Here is a 21,383-nt window from a genome sequence, read left to right as displayed (position 1 = left end):
GCAATAAATATAAAGCCATTGTGACATCAACCTTCTCCTTTTTAAAAGAAAATATTTGTTTGGGTCAGTGAGGAATTCACATCTTTGCTGCTGCTATTGTTTGGCTAGATACCCTTTTCTGCAGAGCTGCATTAACAAGGAAGCAATGCATCAGTTCACATGGTGAAAGCTCTGCCAACAATCTTTTTATTTTAAATTGAAGCTTAGATTTTAAGAGAACCCAGCTACAGTTGCAGAAAGACTCCAATAATTTTTGATCCTGCAATTTTCCATCATCTTTGCTAATGACAATAACAAATGGTGTACAGAGTTGTACACAGATGTATGTGCTGTATATGAATCAAGACTTACATTTCTCTTGGAGACCAGTCCTGCAAGTTACTGAGCACCCACAACTTCAACTAGAGTGATGGGTGGGCAACATAGTAATCAGCTGACCTAACAGCACAGATCAAAACACGTTAGAATCTAACCCTGATGACACAACATTTGGATTTGGATCCTGAACACTGATGACATTAGGGGGCGTATGGATCCAGGGTTTTAGTTCACACCTATCTTCCCTCCAGTAAGCCAAGAAACAGATCTGCTCTGTCTCTTACAAATACTGCAGCATTCTCATACAGTCACACAGGGGACTATGTTTTTAACTAAAAACAATGATATCACCATTTCAAGATCTCCATGTTTCAGGCAAACAACAAATTATAAGAATTACAAGCGGTTACAGGGAACCCCGACAGAGGTGCCCTCCTGCGGACAAGCGCGGTGATGCACAGCCACAATCTACCTCAGTGTCCCCTTCATCCACCCGTGCAAAGGAATATTGTCTCTCTCTGTGGCAAATTCAAACCATTTTTTCCATATAAAGTGTCACAATCAACGGATCCCTTGTAGTAAAAACAATTCCTCTCAAAACCACACAGTAAAACAGGTTACAAGGCAGCAGCTCTTCAGTCCCAAAGGTCACTGTTCCCAGGTCGCCCACCCAAGAGTCATTCTCTGTCCCAGCTCCTTTAGCCACTCTCCAAGCATCTACCTGAGAGTCCTAACACCCGCTTCTCCCCCACAAGGCTTTTGTAGCCCCAAGTCAGGTCTCCTGCAAGAGGGCTCCCCACAGTGTTCCACTCCTCAGGCCTCCTTTTGTGAGTCCTACCCCTGCTCCTGGGGCCCTCGCTCCAGAGTCAACCCCTTGCTTCTGGGTCCAGCTTATACTGACCGAGTGGTTCTTCTCCTCATTCCTTGGGCCTCTGCACAAGCCTTCCTGAAACTCGGTAGGGTTCCCCAACTCTAGCCAGTCCTCCCAACGGCTTTCCTCACAATTCATCACCAACAACTAATAGTTACGACTCTCCTTCTGGTCTCCTGCAGTTCTTTCCCTCTGGCCACTTGCTGCTGCTGTCGGTCTCTCCTCTGTTCTCAGGCAGCATTCACCTGCCCCTTCCTGACCCTCTCAGGGTACATCTACACTTCAAGCTGAGGGTGTGATTTCCAGATCAAGGAGACATACTTGCACAAGCATCCTAAAAATAGCCACAGTGCCACAAGCAGTGGGAGGAGCTACTGCCCCAAGGACGTACCTATGGTCCTGGGTGGATATGTACTGGGGGCGGCTAGCCCTTCCCACCACTTGAACTGTCATGGCTATGCTCTGTTTTTAGCACACTAGCTCAATCAGAGCTAGCATGCAGATGTCTCCTCAACCTGGAAACCACATCCCCACCTCAAAATGCAGACATGTCCTCCGTCTATTCTCAAGCAGCTCTCCCCTGCCCCTCCCTGGCCTCTTACAGGGGCCAGTCACCCTGTGACACAAGCAAAGAAATGTAAGGGCACAAACTAAGGGCATGTCTACACAACAAAATTAAGTCGACTTAACTTATGTCAACATACAGCTGCCACAGTAATTACATCACTTGCGCATGTCAGCACTTTGCTGCTTGTGTCAGCAGGGCATGTCCTCACCAGGAGCGCCTGCACCGATTGAACTGTCAGTGTGGGGCATTGTGGGAAGTTTCTGAAAGCCAGCAACTGTCAATGTAAGCAACGCAGTGTCTACACTGACACTGTATTGACCTAACTACATTGACGTTGACTCTACGCCTCTCACGGAGGTGGAATTATTACATCAACGGGAGCGAAATTTTAGTGTAGACACTTACATAGTTAGGTTGACATAAGCTGCCTTGCGTCAGCCTAACTCTATAGAATAGACCAGGCCCAAGCAACTTACCCACAACTGTAACAAGTGTCACGTTACTGGGCTCTGACGTTTCAGAACCGACTGCTGAATTAACCTGGGCAATACATTGAAAACGCAATATTCGATCCCCCTCTTCAACAGGAAATTCAACAGATGCAAAGTTTTCTTTTAATTCTTGCTTCTTTTTCACTTGTGGCAGTTGACTGGACAATAGTTTTTTGAACACGAAAATGAAGGGAGGCTTTTCTTCTGGTTCTTCACACCGTAAAGTCACAACTTCACCCTCCTTTAATTCTGTTTTCAGGGCAGTCAGTTTTGGCTGGGACAGCCCTTTTGAAAAGAAAATAAGTAAATATAATGAGACAGACCTACAGCCGAGACTATCTGTGACAATTGTGCTAGTGGCTATTTTAATGAACGAGCAGAAACAATCTGATCTCAGACCCAGGTCAGATTTTTACAGCTGACCAAAGTCTGGAATTGAACATCCAGGAACTTTAGGGAAAGTATTTTGCTGTGTGGAGGGGCACTCCAATCATACCGCTGTAACCAGTGAATCAAGACCTCTCTCATCCCATATCTCTGCAGTATTGGACATCCCACAGTGCACTTTCCTAGCTAACTTAGGCGATGTTTGCACTAGGAGCGTTCTACCAGTATATTGTGCCAGCAAAGCACTCCCAGGGTGAATGTAGCTATACCAACAAAGCTGCACTTTGTTCCAGTACAGCAATGCCACCCACATGGGTGAAACACGCTATAACAACAGAAGTGAAGTTTTGCCACTATAACAGTGTCTACACTAGGGGCTTCTGCTGGCACAGCTGTCAGTGAGGGATCACACCTCTTCATACTCCTGACTAACACAGCTGTGCTGGCAGAAGTCTGGTGTGGACATAGCCTCAGAGACCACCTGTCTCCCCATGATATACTGACATAGTGATGGTCAGTGAAGGCATCTTGTGCTGGACCCTCTTTGATATAAGTGGGGAGCATGCTGGAAGGATGTTCTCTCTTAGGGCCCCCTCCTTTGGGGCTCACTTCCCCCCTTGGTTTGGCTCATGTTTGTTAATCTTCAGGACATTCTGCAAGGCCCATCTTTTTTCCCCTCACTTCTAAGGAGATGGGCAGGTAGGGTGACCAGACAGCAAGTGTGAAAAATCGGGAGGGTTGGGGGGTAGTAGGCACCTATATAAGAAAAAGCCCCGAACATCGGGGACTGTCTCTATAAAATCGGAACATCTGGTCATCCTATGGGCAGGGCTCAGCAGCAGTGGTGTGGGACTCTGGTGGGGATACTCCAGGAAGGGAAAGCTACACTAAATGTTGCCATACCTGGGTGGCTGATGGAGTATCTGATCTTAGGGTAGTTGCCACCTCTGTTTATTCATGAGTGTATTTTTAAAAGATTGCCAAGGACACTCAGAGCTTTGCTGGGTAGAGTAGTAAAAACTGCACTAAATACATCCATGGTGCCCACAGCTGCTGGTGGAAACAGGAGGGTCATGATTTGCACCTCACCCCATTGACCCCATTCCTTGGCTGTGCTGCCAGAAGGGATTTCTAGCAGGGAGTTTTTTCCTCCCCTTCCGGTTGGTCACACTGCTGGAGGAGGAGACAGGGCTGGGCTGACCTACAGTTGGCAGAGCCTGCAGTGGCCTCAAGCAGTCACTCACTTTCCTTTTGCTCAAGGCCAGCCTTGGCATTTTAAATTGTCAAACCACTTTGCAAACATTAATTAGCCAGCTGCTCAGTGCAGAAAGAGGGAATCCTTGTGTGACTGTGGACTCCTTAAATCAAGGTACTGGGGCAGAGCTCCAGAGTAAGTTACATGACTGAGCTTTATTCGTGTCCACACTGTATGAGTTTTCTCACAGTGCTGACCCCACCTGCAGCTGACCCTGTCCCAGCAGGCACTGGGCTTAATGTAAAACCTGGGAATGGTTTCCTGTGGCAGCCTCTTCTGAGGATGCGCCAAAGTACTGGTCAGGAATCTGGAGGGGCCATCTCCAAGACATTAGAGAAAGCTCCCCCTCGGCTGAGAGTGTGTTCCATAATAACAAGAGATAAGCAGACTTTAAAATGAAATGAGCATCACTCTAGTACAATCCAGATGCCCTTTCACACACCACAACTGGAGGATATGAAGTATACTGAGGAAGACTGAAATCTCTATGTTGCTGAGATTAATCATTTAATGGTAGCATGCAAGAAATAACTGAGTGGTAATGTTCACATCTGACATAGGCATGTTGCTTTGAGCCAGCATAGGCTTGATCTCTGTCACTGCCTTTCTGTTTAGAGGTGGAAAGAAAGGAAGCTTAGTTCTTCTTGAGTAAACCTGTATTAATGTGTGTAAACTGGCTGCTTATGTGTGTAAGCACTTCAGAAACATTAACTGCATACCAATTTGGGGCTTCTGAGGGCAGCCCTTGTACCCTCCATTGAACACGTGGCCCTAAATTCATCAGACAGGCCAGTGACCAGTAACAGAAATGTCTCCACTCCTGTACCCCCATCCCTGTATTAAGCAAGAACCATGGTAGCATCAGCCTGGACTGGAGCCCTTTGGAAGTGCTGTTCTCAGTAATGGCACCATGTTTGAAGCATGAAGGTCACCCTCCTTCATCAATGTTTCCAGCTCCTGCACTGGAACAAGCAACAGGGAAAACTTGATTTCCCCATTTGGATATTGGAACTGGGGGTACTGGTCCTTTAAGGGAGTTGTTCTCAACCAGGGGGACATGTGCCCCTGGGAGTTTGCTGAGATCTTCCAGGGGATACATCAACTCATCTAGATATTGCTCTAGTTTTACAACAGGCTACAGAAAAAGCACTAGCGAAATCAGGACAAACTAAAATTTTCAGACAGTTACTTGTTTATACTGCTCTATACACTGAAATTAAAGTACAATATTTATATTCCAATTGATTTATTTTATAATTGTATGATAAAAATGAGAAAGGGAGCAATTTGTCAGTACTAGTATGCTGTGACTCATTTGTATTTTTATCTCTGATTTTGTAAGCAAGTTCTTTTTAAGTGAAGTGAAACTTGGGGGTACAAAAGACAAATCAGACTCCTGAAAGGGGGATGAAGTCTGGAACGGTTGAGAGCCACTCCTTTAAGGCAGGCTACCGGCCCAGTACAGCCCTGGACCCAGGCTTTCTAGGGGTTGCCATTCCAAGAGGGACAATATGAAATGGTAGGCCAGAACAAGGAATGTTGGGGAAGGAGACAGGGATATGCATATGCTCCTCCTCATAAGGGGTGAGGAGGGAAAAGAAACTGCCCCCCAGATGCCAATTAGTACCAGCTGCAGGATGATTTTTTTTTGCTTTGTATGACATAAGGATCTGTTCTTTAGGAATTGGAATGAGGATCTGCCACTGGCCTGCTGAGTGATCTTGGGCCAGTCACTTCCCCCGCCCCGTGCCTCAGCTTATCCTCATTTTACTGATACTGCCCTCCTTTGAAACGCATTTTGAGACCTCTGGATGAAAAGCACTAGAGTATTATTATTAATGTACATGGATTGAGTAGAACATAATCTATTCTGCTTTTTGTAACAAAGAAGACGACCATGGCTGAAGAGATACCTACCCTCAACTTGAACATCCAAATCATCGCTGCTTTTAATCTTCCCGTTTGCCTTCACAGAGCACTTATAGCTTCCCGAATCTGCAAATCGAGCTGGAAATATTTTGTAATGTGCTCTGTCTTGCTCCGATGTGGTATTATACAGAAGACTGTCATCCTTGTAAAATAAAAAAGCATGTTGCATCCAGAAACTGGCGCTTTTGCTAATGTCCACAATACAGGTGAGTTCAATTGACATTCCATTCTTCACCTTTTGGGATGGCACAGTGAGTTCAACTTTGTTGATGGTAATAACTTGACAGGGAACGGAAGGAAAAAGTCACATTTAGTTTCAATTTATCCAAAGCAGTGTTGTTCTCTGAATTTGCTACATAATGCTCATTGCAGTTGCTAAAGGCTGAGAGCTCTGTGAGACAGGCACTGTCCTACTTTCTGGCCCTGAGCCTGCAATTAAATCCACACAAACAATCTCCCAGCATATGAAAAGATGCATGTGATTGCAGAATCAGAGTCTATATTTGTATCATGCCTTGCACTATGAAGCCCGGATTGGATATGTCGGTGCTACCCCAATACAAATACAATATAATTCCAAAAAGAAAAGGAGTACTTGTGGCACCTTAGAGACTAACCAATTTATTTGAGCATAAGCTTTCGTGAGCTACAGCTCACTTCATCGGATGCATACTGTGGAAACTGCAGAAGACACAGTATGCATCCGATGAAGTGAGCTGTAGCTCACGAAAGCTTATGCTCAAATAAATTGGTTAGTCTCTAAGGTGCCACAAGTACTCCTTTTCTTTTTGCGAATACAGACTAACACGGCTGTTACTCTGAAATATAATTCCAGTTATCGGAATTCCCTTTTTTCAAAATCCTCATTATCTGAATCCACAATGTTCCCCCCATGTAGCCCCATGCTAGTTAATAGCACTTCTGTTTATCTGGATCCTGGTTATCTAAAACTTTTGGATGTCCACCAGGCTTTTAGGATAACTGGGATTATACTGTACTATTTTAGCCCACCTCTCAATCCTGTTGTTTAAGGATTTTTGTGGTTGATGCTCAAGGCTCCCCTCCCATCTAGAAAAAAGTTTTCATTTTCAAGCAACACATCTGTACAACGAAGTGATTTTTTTTTTTTAATTACAAGATGAAATGGAGAGCAGGGAGGGGGAAATGCAATTTTGAGCACATTTTCCTTTTGCTGTGAATATTTTGCAAAGCCCTAGTTTTAACATACTGCTCAGATTCCTGTCCACACTGGTCAGAGGAACCACGTAGGAACCATTCGGGCACCAATTGTGTTTTAACACAGTTGTCGTCACTACAGTTTGAAAAGTCATGTGGCCTAAATACAACCCATGCTGGCCCACCTGTTGAATCCTCAGAGTTAATTCAGCGCTCCAGGATATCCCACCTCCTAGTGGGTGGGATTTCCTGAAATTCTGTTTCAACTTGGGGAAGCAGGTCAGCCTGCCACAGATGCTAATAATGCCTAAATAAAGAGAATGCTCTTTCGTATCAGTTATAGTTAAAAAAGGCAAGATCATGTGGGATCCACCCCTATGCCAAGAGTCACAGCAAGGTCTCTGAGTAACAGCCGTGTTAGTCTGTATTCGCAAAAAGAAAAGGAGTACTTGTGGCACCTTAGAGACTAACCAATTTATTTGAGCATAAGCTTTCGTGAGCTTTCGTGAGCCGATGAAGTGAGCTGTAGCTCACGAAAGCTCATGCTCAAATAAATTGGTTAGTCTCTAAGGTGCCACAAGTACTCCTTTTCTTTTAGCAAGGTCTCTATGCACCATTTAAGTCCTACTTGAATGGTGCATAAACTTGTGCTGCTGCTCTGCTCTGGAGTGAATTATTCTCAGGCAGAGAACAAAAGTGAAGACTATAGGCAGTGCTAAGCAAAGATGGGAGAGAAAAGAAAAGAAATGAGAAAAAGAAACAGCAAGAAAAGAAATGTGGTGACTAAAGAAGTTCGCAGCACAGTGCATAAGGGGTTAGTATGAAATATTTCAGAGCTTTGTCTGCCCTATTGAGCTAAAGGGAAATTTTGCTATTTATTTCAAACAAGAGCAGGACTGGGCCCTTTGCATCCAACCTCTGTATTCACAGCAAAGTGAAACACCAAACTTTTCAAACACCTTTTTTTCATCTGTCCATAGAGTCATCTCAAGTGCTACCCCCTTAAAGAGGAGAAAGAGGTGAGGTTAAGAGAACAGGGAATTCTTCACCCCAAAAAACAGTTGTTTTCCTCTGAAGTTCATTGTAGCCTTCCTGGGCTGCCATGAACTACTCATCTCCAATTTCCAGAGACAGCTGTTCTCCTAGAAACTTGACCACAGGAAAATCTTTCCTGAGGTCACTGAATTTTAGATATTGGGGAAAACTAGACATTTTAAATCACATTTGTGTATCCCTTCAAACATACATACACACACTCGAACTTGGGGAGCTTAGATGAAATGGAACTTAGTTGCAAACACCTCTTGATTGGGATTTGCAGAACAAAACCCCCAATGGATGGGGTTTTGCAAAAGGAAAACCCAGTTTGCTTGACCCAGCTCTACTGAATTTCCATTCTCTCTGCAGTAGGATGAGAAATGTGTGTACTAGAACTGGGAGGATAGAGATAGCTAAATGGGCCTGCAGCTCATAGGTGCCAACTCCGTGGGTGCTCCAGGGCTAGAGCACCCACGGGAAAAATCAATGGGTCCTCTGCACCCACCGGCAGCCAAGCTCCTCTCACCCCCCACCCCACCTCCTCCTCCCCCGAGCGTGCCATGTCCCCGCTCCTTTGCCTACCTCCCAGCACTTCCTGCCCAGCCACCACCAAACAGCGGTTTGGCAGCATTAGCATGCTCTGGGAGGGAGGGGGAGGAGCAGGAATGTGGCGCACTCAGGGGAGGAGGCAGGGAAGAGGCAGGGGTGGGGATTTGGGGAAGGAGTTTGAATAGGGATAGGGAGGGGGTGGAGTTGGGGCGGGGACTTTGGGGAAGGCGTGGAGTGGGGGTGGGGCCAGGGGCAGAGTGGGGTCAAGTGCCCAAGGGAAAGAGGGAAAGTCAGCGCCTCTGCTGAAGCTGACTTGTTCTGGTCTGCTTATCTCTCATGATTCATTGTTTCCAAGTCCGCTAGCAAGGGAGTTTCAGCAAGAGAGGAAAAGCCAACCATTATACTTATCTGGGTAAATGGAAAATTGCAGAGCAGCCCAATGTGCTGCTGTATCTAACCCTGTAGGCCTTGGACCAAATTGATCACTAGAGTAATTTAGCAGAAGTCCCAGGAGTTATTGCAGGTTCTTTTATCTGCTTTACCTGGCTGCATGATAAAAGATACACAGTGACTGGAGACACAGTTGAAGCATTGGTTGTATTTTCTGTACTGCCATTTGAGGCTGGTCTTTCAGGAAAGGGAAGATAAATAAAGCCTGATCTTCCAACTTTTGCTCCTGTGAGTAGTCCTGACCCTACATGAGTGGCCCCACTGATTTCAGTGAGATGATTTTCACAGGTAAGGACAACTTGTGTGAGTAAATCTATAGAATCAGGCCCATCATTACAGCCAGGTAAATACAGTTTTATTTCTGAATGTATATTATTGTTTAGGGTTTTTTAACATGAATGTCGGATTCAGCATAATTTTTCAGGGAGCTTTTTCAGGATCAAAAGCTCTGAATTTTAGGGAGACTCTGTGAAATTCTATACTTTTACTTTGTCCTCTCAGATAACGGTTACTCAGGGCTCCCATTCTGCAAACCCGTCTGCACTTGAGTAACCTTACACATCTGAGCAGGCCAATAGCACTCAATGGGACTACTCACGTGAATAAATTTAGGCCAGTTCTACACTAAAAATGTTAGGTCAACCCAGCTACATCACTCAAGGATGTGGAAAGTCTGCACTCCCGAGTGACATCGGTAAGCCAACCTAGCCCCCATTGTAGACAGTGCTAGAGTGATGGAAGAATTCTTCCACTGACTTAGCTACCACCTGTTGGGGAGGTGGATTAACTTCAGTGACAGGAGAACCTGGTCGCAGGAGTGGGCTCCAGTACTCCTCTCATTGCTGTAGTGAGTTTCTACACTGAAGCACTACAGGGTTTCTAGTGAACATGTAACCATAGGCATGTGGATGTGTGTTGTCCATGTTACTCAAATTGTCCTGAGCTATTGAACTTCTAACTGTCCAAACATTGGGCTTTACTTACCCAAGTTGGGAGAAATTATGGTCCTTATATAGAGTTAAGGTGTGTCACTCAGAAAATCCCATTATACATGTATATAAAAGGGCAAGACTTACAGTGACAAAGTCGAGGTCTCTATATAAGGTCAATGGAAGAATTCTTCCATCAATGATGGGCCTGATTCTATAGATTTACTCATACAAGTTGTCCTTACCTGTGAAAATCATCTCACTGAAATCAGTGGGATCAAAAGTTGGAAGATCTGGCTTCAGGAGCAAAAGTTGGAAGATCTGGCTTTATCTATCTTCCCTTCCCTGAAAGACCAGCCACAAACACATACGGCCAATTCTTCAACTGTGTCTCTTTTATCACATAGCCACGTAAAGCAGCAACACGGTCAAGTATCTCATTTTCCAGAGTTTTGTTAGTTGATGTCACAATATTCAGATTTAAATGTAGGTCTCTTTCTTGGTGAACAGCAAAGGAACAGTTAAAACCCATCATTGCAAGATAGTTTTCCCCAATTATTTCTCTTTCATTTTTTTCCTGCAGGAAATAATTACAGTTTCTCACACAATTTCCCAGTTTTCTGGTGGCCCAAATAGGACTAAGGAGCTCATGACTGAAGATTCAATCTGCTTCCATATCTCACAAGCCTCAATCAGGCAAACTCTGCATAGCTCATCTCCCGCTGTTTTATACTAGGTCTGCTATTATGTTAAACTCTTATGCACTCCAGCGTGGCAAAAATGTTCTAGTAAATACTGCTTTTCAAAATGTACAAATTGAGGGCCTGATCCTGAAACCCTTGCCTAGCCAAATCTCCCATTGCTGTACACAAGCCTCTGCTTAGGAACAGTCGAGGTCCAGAATACTGCAGAGAAATAACGCACATCAGAACTACAATTAATCAGGGAAAACTGCATAGTACCTGCACGCAATGGGTCAAATTAATCCTTGGTGTAACTCTACTGACTTCAATGGGATTATATCAAGATTGATTCTCACCCATTCTGACTTCAGTGACATTTGAGCATGTGTTTCAAGGGATTTAAAGTTAAGCACATGCTTATGGATTTTGCTGACTCAAACCCTTTTGGACCATATGGTACTATGATTTTTTAAGCAGAATTCCCCATTAAAAGAAGGGTAAATAAGAACAGAAGAATCTGGCCCTGTAAATATATCTTTGTTATTAATAAATATACTCTTGCCTCTTAATATGAAAAATTCCATCCAGATCCATTGGATCATTGTTACAATTTTCCAACAGATGGCAAGGTAATACCAGACCAGTTTTTTTTTTTTAAATGGCATCGAAGTACTTATTTAATAAAGAAATATTTATTCCTTTATCACCTCAAAAATTATACATTATTAGCTGGTTTCAGAGTCTCAGCCGTGTTAGTCTGTATCCATAAAAAGAACAGGAGGACTTGTGGAACCTTAAAGTCTAACAAATTTATTTGGGCATAAGCTTTCGTGAGCTACAGCTCACTTGATGCATCCGATGAAATGAGCTGTAGCTCATGAAAGCTTATGCTCTAATAAATTTGTTAGTCTCTAAGGTGCCACAAGTCCTCCCTTTCTTTTTACATTATTAGCTATAAGTCTTATTCATGTAGCTATAAACAAGTCAAGGAAAACAAGTTTATGGGCTTTGTTTGCTTTCGCTCGTCCTAAAATTAACGGCTGGTGGCTACGCCCAGATTGCTCAGAATTTAAATTACCAATTAGCTAGAGGGAGCTCCTGAGAACCCTTGTTCACATTCAACCACCAAAATGAAAGATGCGGTGGGACAGTTTCCCTGCCTCTGGTGGAGTTGCCCCCTCCCTGTTTACTTGTAAATCCTCCTAGCCAGAAATAGCTTTGCCTTGGCATTCATGAAAAGGCCTCTGAAATGTTTTTTGTATTCAAATGCTTATTTCCCAGCATAAGGGAGGGAGAATGGGGAAAAGGAAATCACTTGCTTCGCCTTAGTTTCAAAAGGACACTGTTTCAACATCATGCCGAACTTTCAGTACTCTCTGGATATTTTGCAGAACAAAGGGTAAATACATCCAGCAAGTGCCCTTAATTTACATCTACCAAATGGTCTCTCCTCCCTTCTGGGTTATGGGGACAAGACAGCGGCTTTGTTTAAATATGACAGCACTAGTAACTAGATTCCCCATTCCATCCCTTCTTTTGTGAACCCTGTCAAATGAGATTTACTGGGGGGAGGAAAGGAAAAAATATTGGCTGCACACTGCTGATTGAAACAGTTTGCAGGAGCAAACACTGTCCATCAGGGTCCTTTTTGCCAATATTTTGGGTTAAAGACTAAATGAAGATGTTTGAAAACTTTGTATATTGCACATTACCAACATTGTTTACTCACATTGAACATTTATCATTGCAATACGGAATCTTAAATAATAACTAATCCTACAAAAACCCCCACTGACTTCAGAGGAGTCAGGATTTTACCCAAGATGTCTGGACGGGATTCTGTTTCTAACTGACCATCCATGCACATTTTGTGGCATTTTTTAAACAAAAGTAGACTTCAAGTTAAATCATTTTACATGGGTCAAATTCTGCTCTCAAGTTATACCCCTGCAAATCCAGAGAAACTCCACTGTGGATCCACACCACAGTAACTGAGACCAGAGCAGAATTAAGTCTTTGGCATATCAAGAATTTTAGAAGAAAGGGCACAACTCACCACTATCTTGAGCTTTTAAACTTGGACCTGGAAAAGTGAGAAGAAATGTTATATTCAAAGCTTAAAGACTGAGCTTAAGGACAAAATGCAAAAAATTGGAAATTCTTCATGACAGAGAATTCTGAAAAATGTTTGTTTCAGGTTGATCAAAACATACATACTAGGACAACATAAAAAAACGCATGCAAATATTTAAACAGTGAACTTACAGTGTAAGAGAATCACCAGCACAGCAAAATACATCTTGTCGTTGGAGAGCAGTCACCTAGTTACAGAATAAAATGATCATCAGCTCTGGTTGGTTATGCCTTGCAGTCCTAAAGCATCACAGAAGTTTTGATTTTTGGAAAGAAACCAATAATGCAACTTTGCTATGAAAAGCTGTAGGTTTTTCCAGAACTTCGGCAGAAACTGGCTAGATATTGGTCAAGTAATCGTTCTCATTACTGGAAAGTGGAAGTGGCAAACAATGAGAATCTATCTGCTGCTAACAGGCAGATTATTGCTCAGGAAGTGACTGGTCTTTTCCTGAGAGACCCACTGAACTCAATTGCTTTGTTTAGTTTCTGAAGGTGTATTAAAAAACAAGAAGTCCCAGTGACATTTATCCTGAGACTCCTGTCATACATATATTTTGAAGTCATGCTTAACCATTTAAAATCAGAATTACATTTACTGTTGGCTCTTGCTGGATTCCCAGTAGACTATTCCTCTTCCTCCTGGCACTGAAAACCCTTTCAGAGCGGATTTAGATATGTAGCATAACTATGTGTTTGTCCCACTATGGCTGCTCACAAGGGCTGCTTTGCTGCACTCTCTATGGGACTGAAATTTCTATTGTGATGCATTGGCTCCACTATAGGTACTGTGGCAAGTTAAATTCATTTAAGCAGATATAGTGGTACAGCCCCTAGAGCAATGAGATCCTAATGCAGGGGCCTCGATCTGCTACCACTGTGCATATAAAGATTAATGTGTACTAATGTTTTTTATCTCGTATATTTAAAACTGTGCAAAATATACACACTCATAAAACCCAAATCCACACAGTTGTCTGGTTCTGGGATCTGTCTCCTATTAGAAATTTGAGCCAGCATTGGCAACAATACTCATAGGTCAAATTTCAGAACCATAGCTAAGTTTTCCAAAAGTTTGAGGCTGTTTGAATCTGGGAATTTGGTTGGAAGTTCTGTGAACCTTCTCTAGGGTGAGGTTAAGGTGCACAAGGATCAATTTGTGATTATTTATTTATTTATTCATTTTGCATTGAAATCTGCAGTTTCTAGACATGAAAACAAAGTTGAAGTTTGTGATTTTGGCCACGTTTCATTTTGAGCCTCAAGCACTGAAATTAAAACTCAGTGGGGTGTGAACTAGAGAGGGACTGAGTACAAAGTGAAGGTAAAATGGGTGTAAAATGCTACCATTCAGCTGAGTCCAGATTTCATCCCAGAAGTACAGAAGACAGTAACTGTGTAACGGGCTCAGGTGGGAGTTGCAGTGGGTTTTTTTGTTTGTTTTGAAACAAGTCACTTCATTGGATGTAAGGTGTTACAAACACACAGAAACAAAGGTGTGATTTTTGGTACAGAATGACATTATCCAACAGTTGATGCATGCACTGCTGGGCAGCAAGCTAGGAGACCTACTTGACAGGTCCCTAGATTTTACCATGAGTCTCATGATCAATAGGGTTCTTCTTCAAGCCCAGTTACTGTAGTTGAAGTCAACATGTAGAGCACTTGGCTTTCCTTTTATACAGATGGGCAAGTCTTCATGGTTCGGGAGAAAAGTGAACCCTTAAAGCCTCAGAAATCAGAATGCAAAGAAAACCTTGTGTTTAGTCTTAAAAGCTCATGATTTTTTAGACCTGATTCATGACTTTTGAACAGTCAGAGCTGGTAACACTGGAGACGGTGCCCTGGGAGAAGGGCACAAAGAGAGGTGGAGTGGAAGGCACAGCAAAGTCAGGTGGGGGTGGAGTAGAGAGAAATGGTTTCCCTTAGCTCTTTTCTGCCTCTCTCGTTTTTTTTATTTTTAAGCTATGTAACACTTTGCAGAAGTGGCAGATCTGAGTATGGATTTGAATTAAGAGATCTGAAAGTTCAGACCTTGTCTTTGCAATGGAGTCAGAGATTCTGAGAGGATATTATACTGAGTAGTCAGCAGAGCCCATGGAAAAAGTTACTGCAGCTAAAACAAACATGCACTGACTCTGGCCAGAGGCCGGGGGAAAGAAAAAAAAAATTGAACAACTTGGCAGTATGCATAAACAAATAGAAGGGGATTCATTAACTCCATCACCAGCCTCAGTCATGGTTCTTCAGACCCTGTTAACCCTTCTCGTGGCCTAAGATTTGCAGACATACATGTGGAAAGTAACATGGAGTGGTTGTTTTTTATGCCCATTAACCCACGTCCAATAGAAAATATTCCATTGCAGCAACTCAGGCTTTGTTCTAATTCTGTTTTGGCAAAAGAGGAATAAAAGGGTAGCTGGCAAAGCAGAACTCAGGAAAACAGCATACGTCACCGATGGCTGGGGTTCGCCAGAGTTTGCTTTATAGATTTTGTCACAGTCGCATTTTACAGCCTTTATACATATGTATGTACATATAATATGCGCACACACACACTCTCCTGATCCATAGCATGTCTGCAAATATATCAGAAATTATTATGCTATAAACACACACAGTAAAAACTAAGTAAGGCTTTCCGGATGTGGCTAAATAATAATAGCAAACCTCCCCAACCCCCCCCCAAAAAAAAACAAAAAACAAAAAAACCTCCACTCTCTCTCACACACACACTTTGGCCATAACTCTACCATTTTCCTCCATAAAAAATGTTTCCCATTACTAGGCCAAATCCTAAAGTTTTTACTAAGAATATAGAGAGAGATTATTCACACACACACACATATAGAACTAGATGATGCATTACACACACACACACACACACACACACACAGTCAGACATATTTTCACCCATAATCGTATATATAGTCCTAAGACATGACTATGTAACAAATTGCAATGCAAATACCAGTCAACACTAACCATCAATGACATATGCAGGTTCCTCTCTTCTGCATTGCCAGCTTGTCCCCGCAATCCACCCCCCTCTCCCTCATAAAATTAGGGGAAAGCTTAAACTGATGTGGAATTTTCTCTCTGGGACTCAGTTTATTGCGTATTACAAACAGCCACTTGTGACTGATAGATAATCTACATACATCTCAATTTTAAGGTTATAGGTTTTCCCATACTTTTTTTAATGGTAAAGGGAAGGGTGAATTTTTAATGGAAAAAAATGTCCAGTTTATGGTGAATTAGACTAAGTAAAAACTGAGTAAGGACTTCAGGATCTGACCCATTATTATTGTTTGTTACTGTTATGCAGGACACAGAAAGGAGATGTAATATTTTGCTCAGTTTTTAAATAAACTAATATATGAGTATCTCAAAAAGTATGCAAAATTTCTTTAGGAACTTGGTCCTTATAGGTCAGTATCAGACTTTTATTCTACTGTTGGACTGTAGCAAAGCCAAGAGGGAGAGGTACTGGAACCTAGCTGTTCTCTAAAAGCTTATGAAAAAGTAATCAAGGCAAAATACAAGGAGAGTCATTCAGCTTCAGTCCAGATGACAAGGGCAGAGAGTGCGGTCACTCACAGACAACATTTTTCAACAGGATGAGTAATCTGTTGGCAGTCTTTTGATTTATACAGGACTTGCCAGGCCTTTATCAAACTATTGCACTAACAAATGATGCTCAGCCTTATTCTAGTCAATACCTGATGCTTCAAAGGACAGTTATACAGGGACTATCATGTATTATATGTAGTTTGTACAGCACTTAGCACAATGGCCGTTAGTCCTTCCATAATATAAATGTTAAGTAATAACACCACCATGTGTACAGTTTATACCATGCAGCATGAGATCTGATTCACTGTACTGTTATCCCAGCTTGCCTCACTGCAGCATTATCCACAAAAATATTCATTCATTGTTTTAAGCCAGTTAATTTTTTTTATTGACTCACCAAATATTTTAAGTGTGATTCAAAAGACCTTCAAACTTTGCAGTTCTTGTAAATACCTGAATTATTATTGTATCTTTCATGAAAAGTCCTAATCAGAACAGAGAAACCCACAATAATCACTGTAAAATAGTCACAACCGGCATTCCTCTACCATTCATCATTTCTCTTATCCCAGCTGCACAAATAATCTCTGTCCCCCAAGCAGCATTCTAGGCAGAGCACAAGTGGACTTCAGCAATCCAATGACAGCACTTCTTAAAAGATGGCTTGCAACCTCTGGGTGCATGAAGGACAAGCCACAGGGAAGGGAGCACGGCCAGAGCTCTCAATTGTTCTCTAGAGTCACAGATTTCTTTTAGAAAGAAAGGAAGGGCTTGTCTACAGAGGGATATTTACCATCATTTCTATACCAGTATAATTATCCCACTATAGTTACAGCAGTATAATTGCCCTTATGGACATTCTTATTTGGAATAACAGTCAGTATACTTATACCGGTATAGTAATGCCAGTAAATTTCCCTGTGTAGACAAGCCCTTAGTCTCTCTAGCGGTTATGATGGCAAAGAAAACCTTACAAACATGAACCAAATGTAACCAAGGCAACAATGTTTGCCTGAGTTTGCAGAGAGCCTGAAACAATATAGCTGAGATGCACACTGAGTCTTGCATCTCAGTGGGTGCACACTGGAATGCCAGTGATGATGCTTTAAATGTCAGCATTGTTAGCTATTTCATTGCTCATCAAAGAGTGTAAAGAAAAAGTAGAAGTATCATATTATGACAAGCTACACAATCTACTCCAAGTGTCTGCTAATTCTGAATAGGCCTTTGAGAAATCATGGCAGGGTTAAAGAGAGATGGGATTGGTTTCATTTTCTTGAAAGGGATGGAGGGGTGTCAGCTTTAAAAAGTTTGAGAACTACTGCATTAGGACAACCCTATCTGCAAATAACCTCTAAAAACCAAACAGCTCTGTTGTTGGCTCCACAAACAAACAGCTCTTCAGGCTCCATAAGCAAATTTAGTAAACGATGCAACTACACCCTGATGAGACTTCTGCAAGTAACACAGATTTACGAACATTTTCTTTATGCTATAAAAATCCTTCCTCTTTCTCTCGCTCATTGGAGGTAACATATGGGACATTAGTACAGTTTACCACTCCTGGCAAACTGGATTAGACCACTAAGGACTGTGACAAAGCTCTGTCCTAGTCTCCATGGGTCCCGCGTTTCCTGGCAGATTTCGCTAGCCTTGAAGGCTCACTATGACCCTCCATGTAGCCCTTCTCTCTCTAGAGGCAAGGGTCACAGCCTACTGAGCCATTTTCATCATAAGCCCTCAAGGGAGGTGAGGAGAAGCTACCCTCCCTTGCACAGTCTCTGTTGTCTCCCAGTCTCAGTGATTAATCGGGGGGGGGGGGGCAAAGAAGGGAGCCCAGGCCCGCCCTCTACTCCAGGCTCCAGCCCAGGGACCCTAATAGTATCAGCTATGGTAGCAGACTTTTTAGAAACAGGATGCATACAATTCCCTCAGCTACTTCGCCACAGCAGGCCCCACTTCCTCAAAATCCACTTCACCCTTACTTCAGGGCGTCCTTCCTTATGCCTGATATTGTTTGTACTACTCAGTCTCTCCAACAGCACAACTTCCTCCTACAGCTCCTGACACACACGCCCACCTGACTAACTGGGAGGCTTTTAAATAGTTTCAGCCAGCCCCTGATTGGCTTCAGTTGTCCCAATCAACCTAGCTGTCCTCCCTGCCTTCTGGAAAGATCTTAATTGGCCCCAGGTGTCTTAATTGACCTGGAGCAGCTGCCATTTGCTTATTCTGGTAACAGGGATTTGTTTAGCTTGTGGCTAATATATCTGTCTCCCATTACTTTACTATAGCCATCTGGCCTTGCCCCGTCACAGGACATATAAATATTCATTCAATTTTTCCTGGTGTCAGGAACAATCAAGAACACCTGCACACATTTTAGACTTGCTATTTCCCTAAGAGGTCACCTGCCCTGCATCAGGCCAGGAAAATGAGAGGTTAAGGCAAAATTCATATTTCATTCTACAACATACTGAGTCTCTCTTATCTGGCCCTACCCCTTGTATCTTTGGATTGATTTACACTAGCCATTTTTTCTGTAGTTTCCCACCATGACTATTACTGCTGCCACTCCTTGGATGATAACAACTATGGGAGCATTAGTGTGGAACAGCTGCTGGCAATTTAACCACCATTTCATCTGACTCTCCTCAGAGCAGGTGTAAATAACCCCGTGGTAGCTGCGGGCAACATGGCTACAACTCGCGCTCACATCGTTGCTACAAGTGGTGGAAATACAGCAGGAATAGCAATGGGGGAATTTTCATTAAAGGAATTCTAGAGAGCCAAGGTCTTTCTGTGCTGGGTATTTATGCCAAGGTTTCTTCAGAACTGAAATCAACTTGCCTTGCTTTCCGCTTGTGAAAGTTCTGTCCTCTGGCGTTCTTGACTGTGGTATGTGTGGTTTTTAGAAGGAAGTGCTGAATAAAAGGAATTCTTTTTTAAAGTTAGGCTAACATTAAAAAGAAAATAATGACATTTTCCCAGCCCTGGCCAGTTCAGTTTGTGCAATTGAAATTTACCAGGTGGGGTACAAGGGCATTCCATGTGCAATGTCCATAATATTCCCTTCCTCACTACATCAGTACATTTTTAAACCAATCCACTTTTGCTCTGAGGTCAGAAGTGGGAGCCGGGAACTCCTGAGCTCTAACCTGATCTCTGACACTGACTCACTGTACAGCCTTCATCAAGTCAATTAGGCTTTAATTTTCAAAAGTGACTAGTGATTTTGAGTGCCTAAGTTGAGACACATTATGAGGCCTGAATTTCACCAAGCAAGTGCTCAACCCTTTTTGAAAATCAGGCCCCTCCCGAGTTAGGTTCCCCAAAACTGAAACACCCCAAATCACTAGTTACTTTTAAAAATGGAGGCCTTAATCTCTCCATGGCTCAGTTTCTCCCGTCTTTATGAGGGGCATGATACATACTTGTTTACCTCCAATGGCACTGTGTGGGTTGATTAGTTAGATCACAGTATCAGTGCTATGTGATATAATCAAGGAAGTATGAAAAGGGAGAGGCATGGTTCTCATAAGCTTAATTGTTTACATGAAAACTTCTTTGTTTCTCTTGGGGTCAGTGGGAACTGTTTTCCCCAAGTCAATAGCCTTCAGGTGTAAGCTGTGCTATAGTCCTTGCATAACATACATAAGTGTGGTATTTTGCAACGGGGAAAAGGAAGGAAATACTCATCTATTTAACGATGCATCAATAACATTAGCAAGCCCACAACTAGCTATTTTGCAGAGGAAATGGCATGGTAGCCATAGCAAGTAATAACCAGGAAGTAAGCTAGCTTGTTAGCAATGGTATTTATTCTTCTTAACCTGGTTCCCTTGAAATACATTTACAACAAAGCATTGAAAACTTGGCCAGTCTCCAGCAAAGGGTCTCCAGAGCCAGGTAGAGGAAAAGAGGAGGAGGCTGCATGCCAGATGGAGAACAAAGACTGATAAACTTTTGCTATTGATAGCAAAAATAGGAAGGAAGGAGATTTTCCCAGCCCCTTAAAGTAATCCAGCACAGATGTACAAAAGTCTGCACAAACCAACTAGCCTTTCCCACAAGAAGACAAAGGCGGTACATCCTCTTAACAGTAGAGGAGGAAGGAGTTTGAAGAAAGTATGTGTAGGCTAATATAATATAATTAGAGTGGGTCAAAATGACTCTAGGTTCAGACTGAGGTTGGACATCTGGCTTGAGGATGAACCAGGGTTAGAGCTCAGGTTCAGTGTCACCAAAACTTCATAAGTTGTTCTCAGGAGACTTCAGCCCAAAATGGAGGACCTCTCAGAGGATCTAACAATTTCCTGAAAGTTCCACCATTTTGTGAAGCATCCAAATGGCTCTGGGAAAAAAAGACCCCTTCTGGTTCTTGATCTGGCTCAGAAACAAAACCACACAGGTGAGTTTGAATCCAGGGATCAGGAGACCAAGGTGTCTTGGGCCCATCTCCAGTTTTAATTAAATTGATCTGAACCCCAGTTTAATAGAGTTTCCAGGCACCTCTGGACCTGCGCTGGTGAGTAATATACCTGTGTATTTTCCCACATTCCCTATGGTCTCCATTCTATATACCTTTATCTGGAATGTCTGATGCAGTGTCAGACAAAGCTGATCAGGAAGCCTTTCCTACCTGTACCAGAATGAGAATGGAGGCCTAAGAAAGCATCAGAAGAAAAAGTTTCTTCCATACCCAGTATCCATTGTACTTGTGGGCAAGTAGGATGCGGAAAAGATACTGCATCCACAGACACCCTGACTTCAAGCATTTCAAACCTAGCTCACTTTCTGAGCCAGGTGGCAAAGTGATCAAAGCCCAGAGCCCAGTAAAATCAATGACCATTGATCTAATGACTATAATGGCCACTGGATCAGTCCTCTCATTTGGAACCTGCTGATTGTTAATGCTTCTGTTCGCTCTTTCTACTGGTATTTGCCTAGTTAAATAAGCCACCAGCAACGTCATCTCTTTGAAATGGAGCTTTGCCTGAATAAGGCAATGAAGACATTTTGCCTGAGTA

At 42.7% G+C, this 21,383-nt stretch overlaps 1 protein-coding gene across 12 annotated transcripts in view; it reads right to left on the bottom strand.

The window, feature by feature from the left end:
• The window catches only part of PECAM1 (platelet and endothelial cell adhesion molecule 1), a 63,072-nt gene extending 49,830 nt beyond the window's left edge, over nt 1-13,242 (bottom strand). For 8 of the 12 annotated variants that reach the window (XR_012154734.1, XR_012154735.1, XM_073310142.1 and 5 more), the window contains exons 1-4: nt 12,910-13,241; nt 12,701-12,727; nt 5,808-6,098; nt 2,234-2,533 (exon numbers count right to left, since the gene is read on the bottom strand). Coding sequence is in view for 10 of the 12 variants with exons in the window: in XM_073310142.1 (XP_073166243.1) it covers nt 2,234-2,533; nt 5,808-6,098; nt 12,701-12,727; nt 12,910-12,943 (652 nt within the window). In the remaining 2 variants the exon portion in view is untranslated. Of the gene's footprint in view, nt 1-2,233; nt 2,534-5,807; nt 6,099-12,700; nt 12,728-12,909 lie in introns of all 12 variants that reach the window. The other 4 variants (XM_073310138.1, XM_073310145.1, XM_073310140.1 and 1 more) reach the window with 1 other exon arrangement.
• Between the last annotated feature and the right edge of the window lie 8,141 nt (nt 13,243-21,383).

Source organism: Lepidochelys kempii, chromosome 14 (assembly GCF_965140265.1).
Source record: "Lepidochelys kempii isolate rLepKem1 chromosome 14, rLepKem1.hap2, whole genome shotgun sequence".
Classification (NCBI taxonomy): domain Eukaryota; kingdom Metazoa; phylum Chordata; order Testudines; family Cheloniidae; genus Lepidochelys; species Lepidochelys kempii.
Note: the sequence above shows the minus strand (reverse complement) of the source record. Positions and strands in the feature narration are given on the sequence as shown.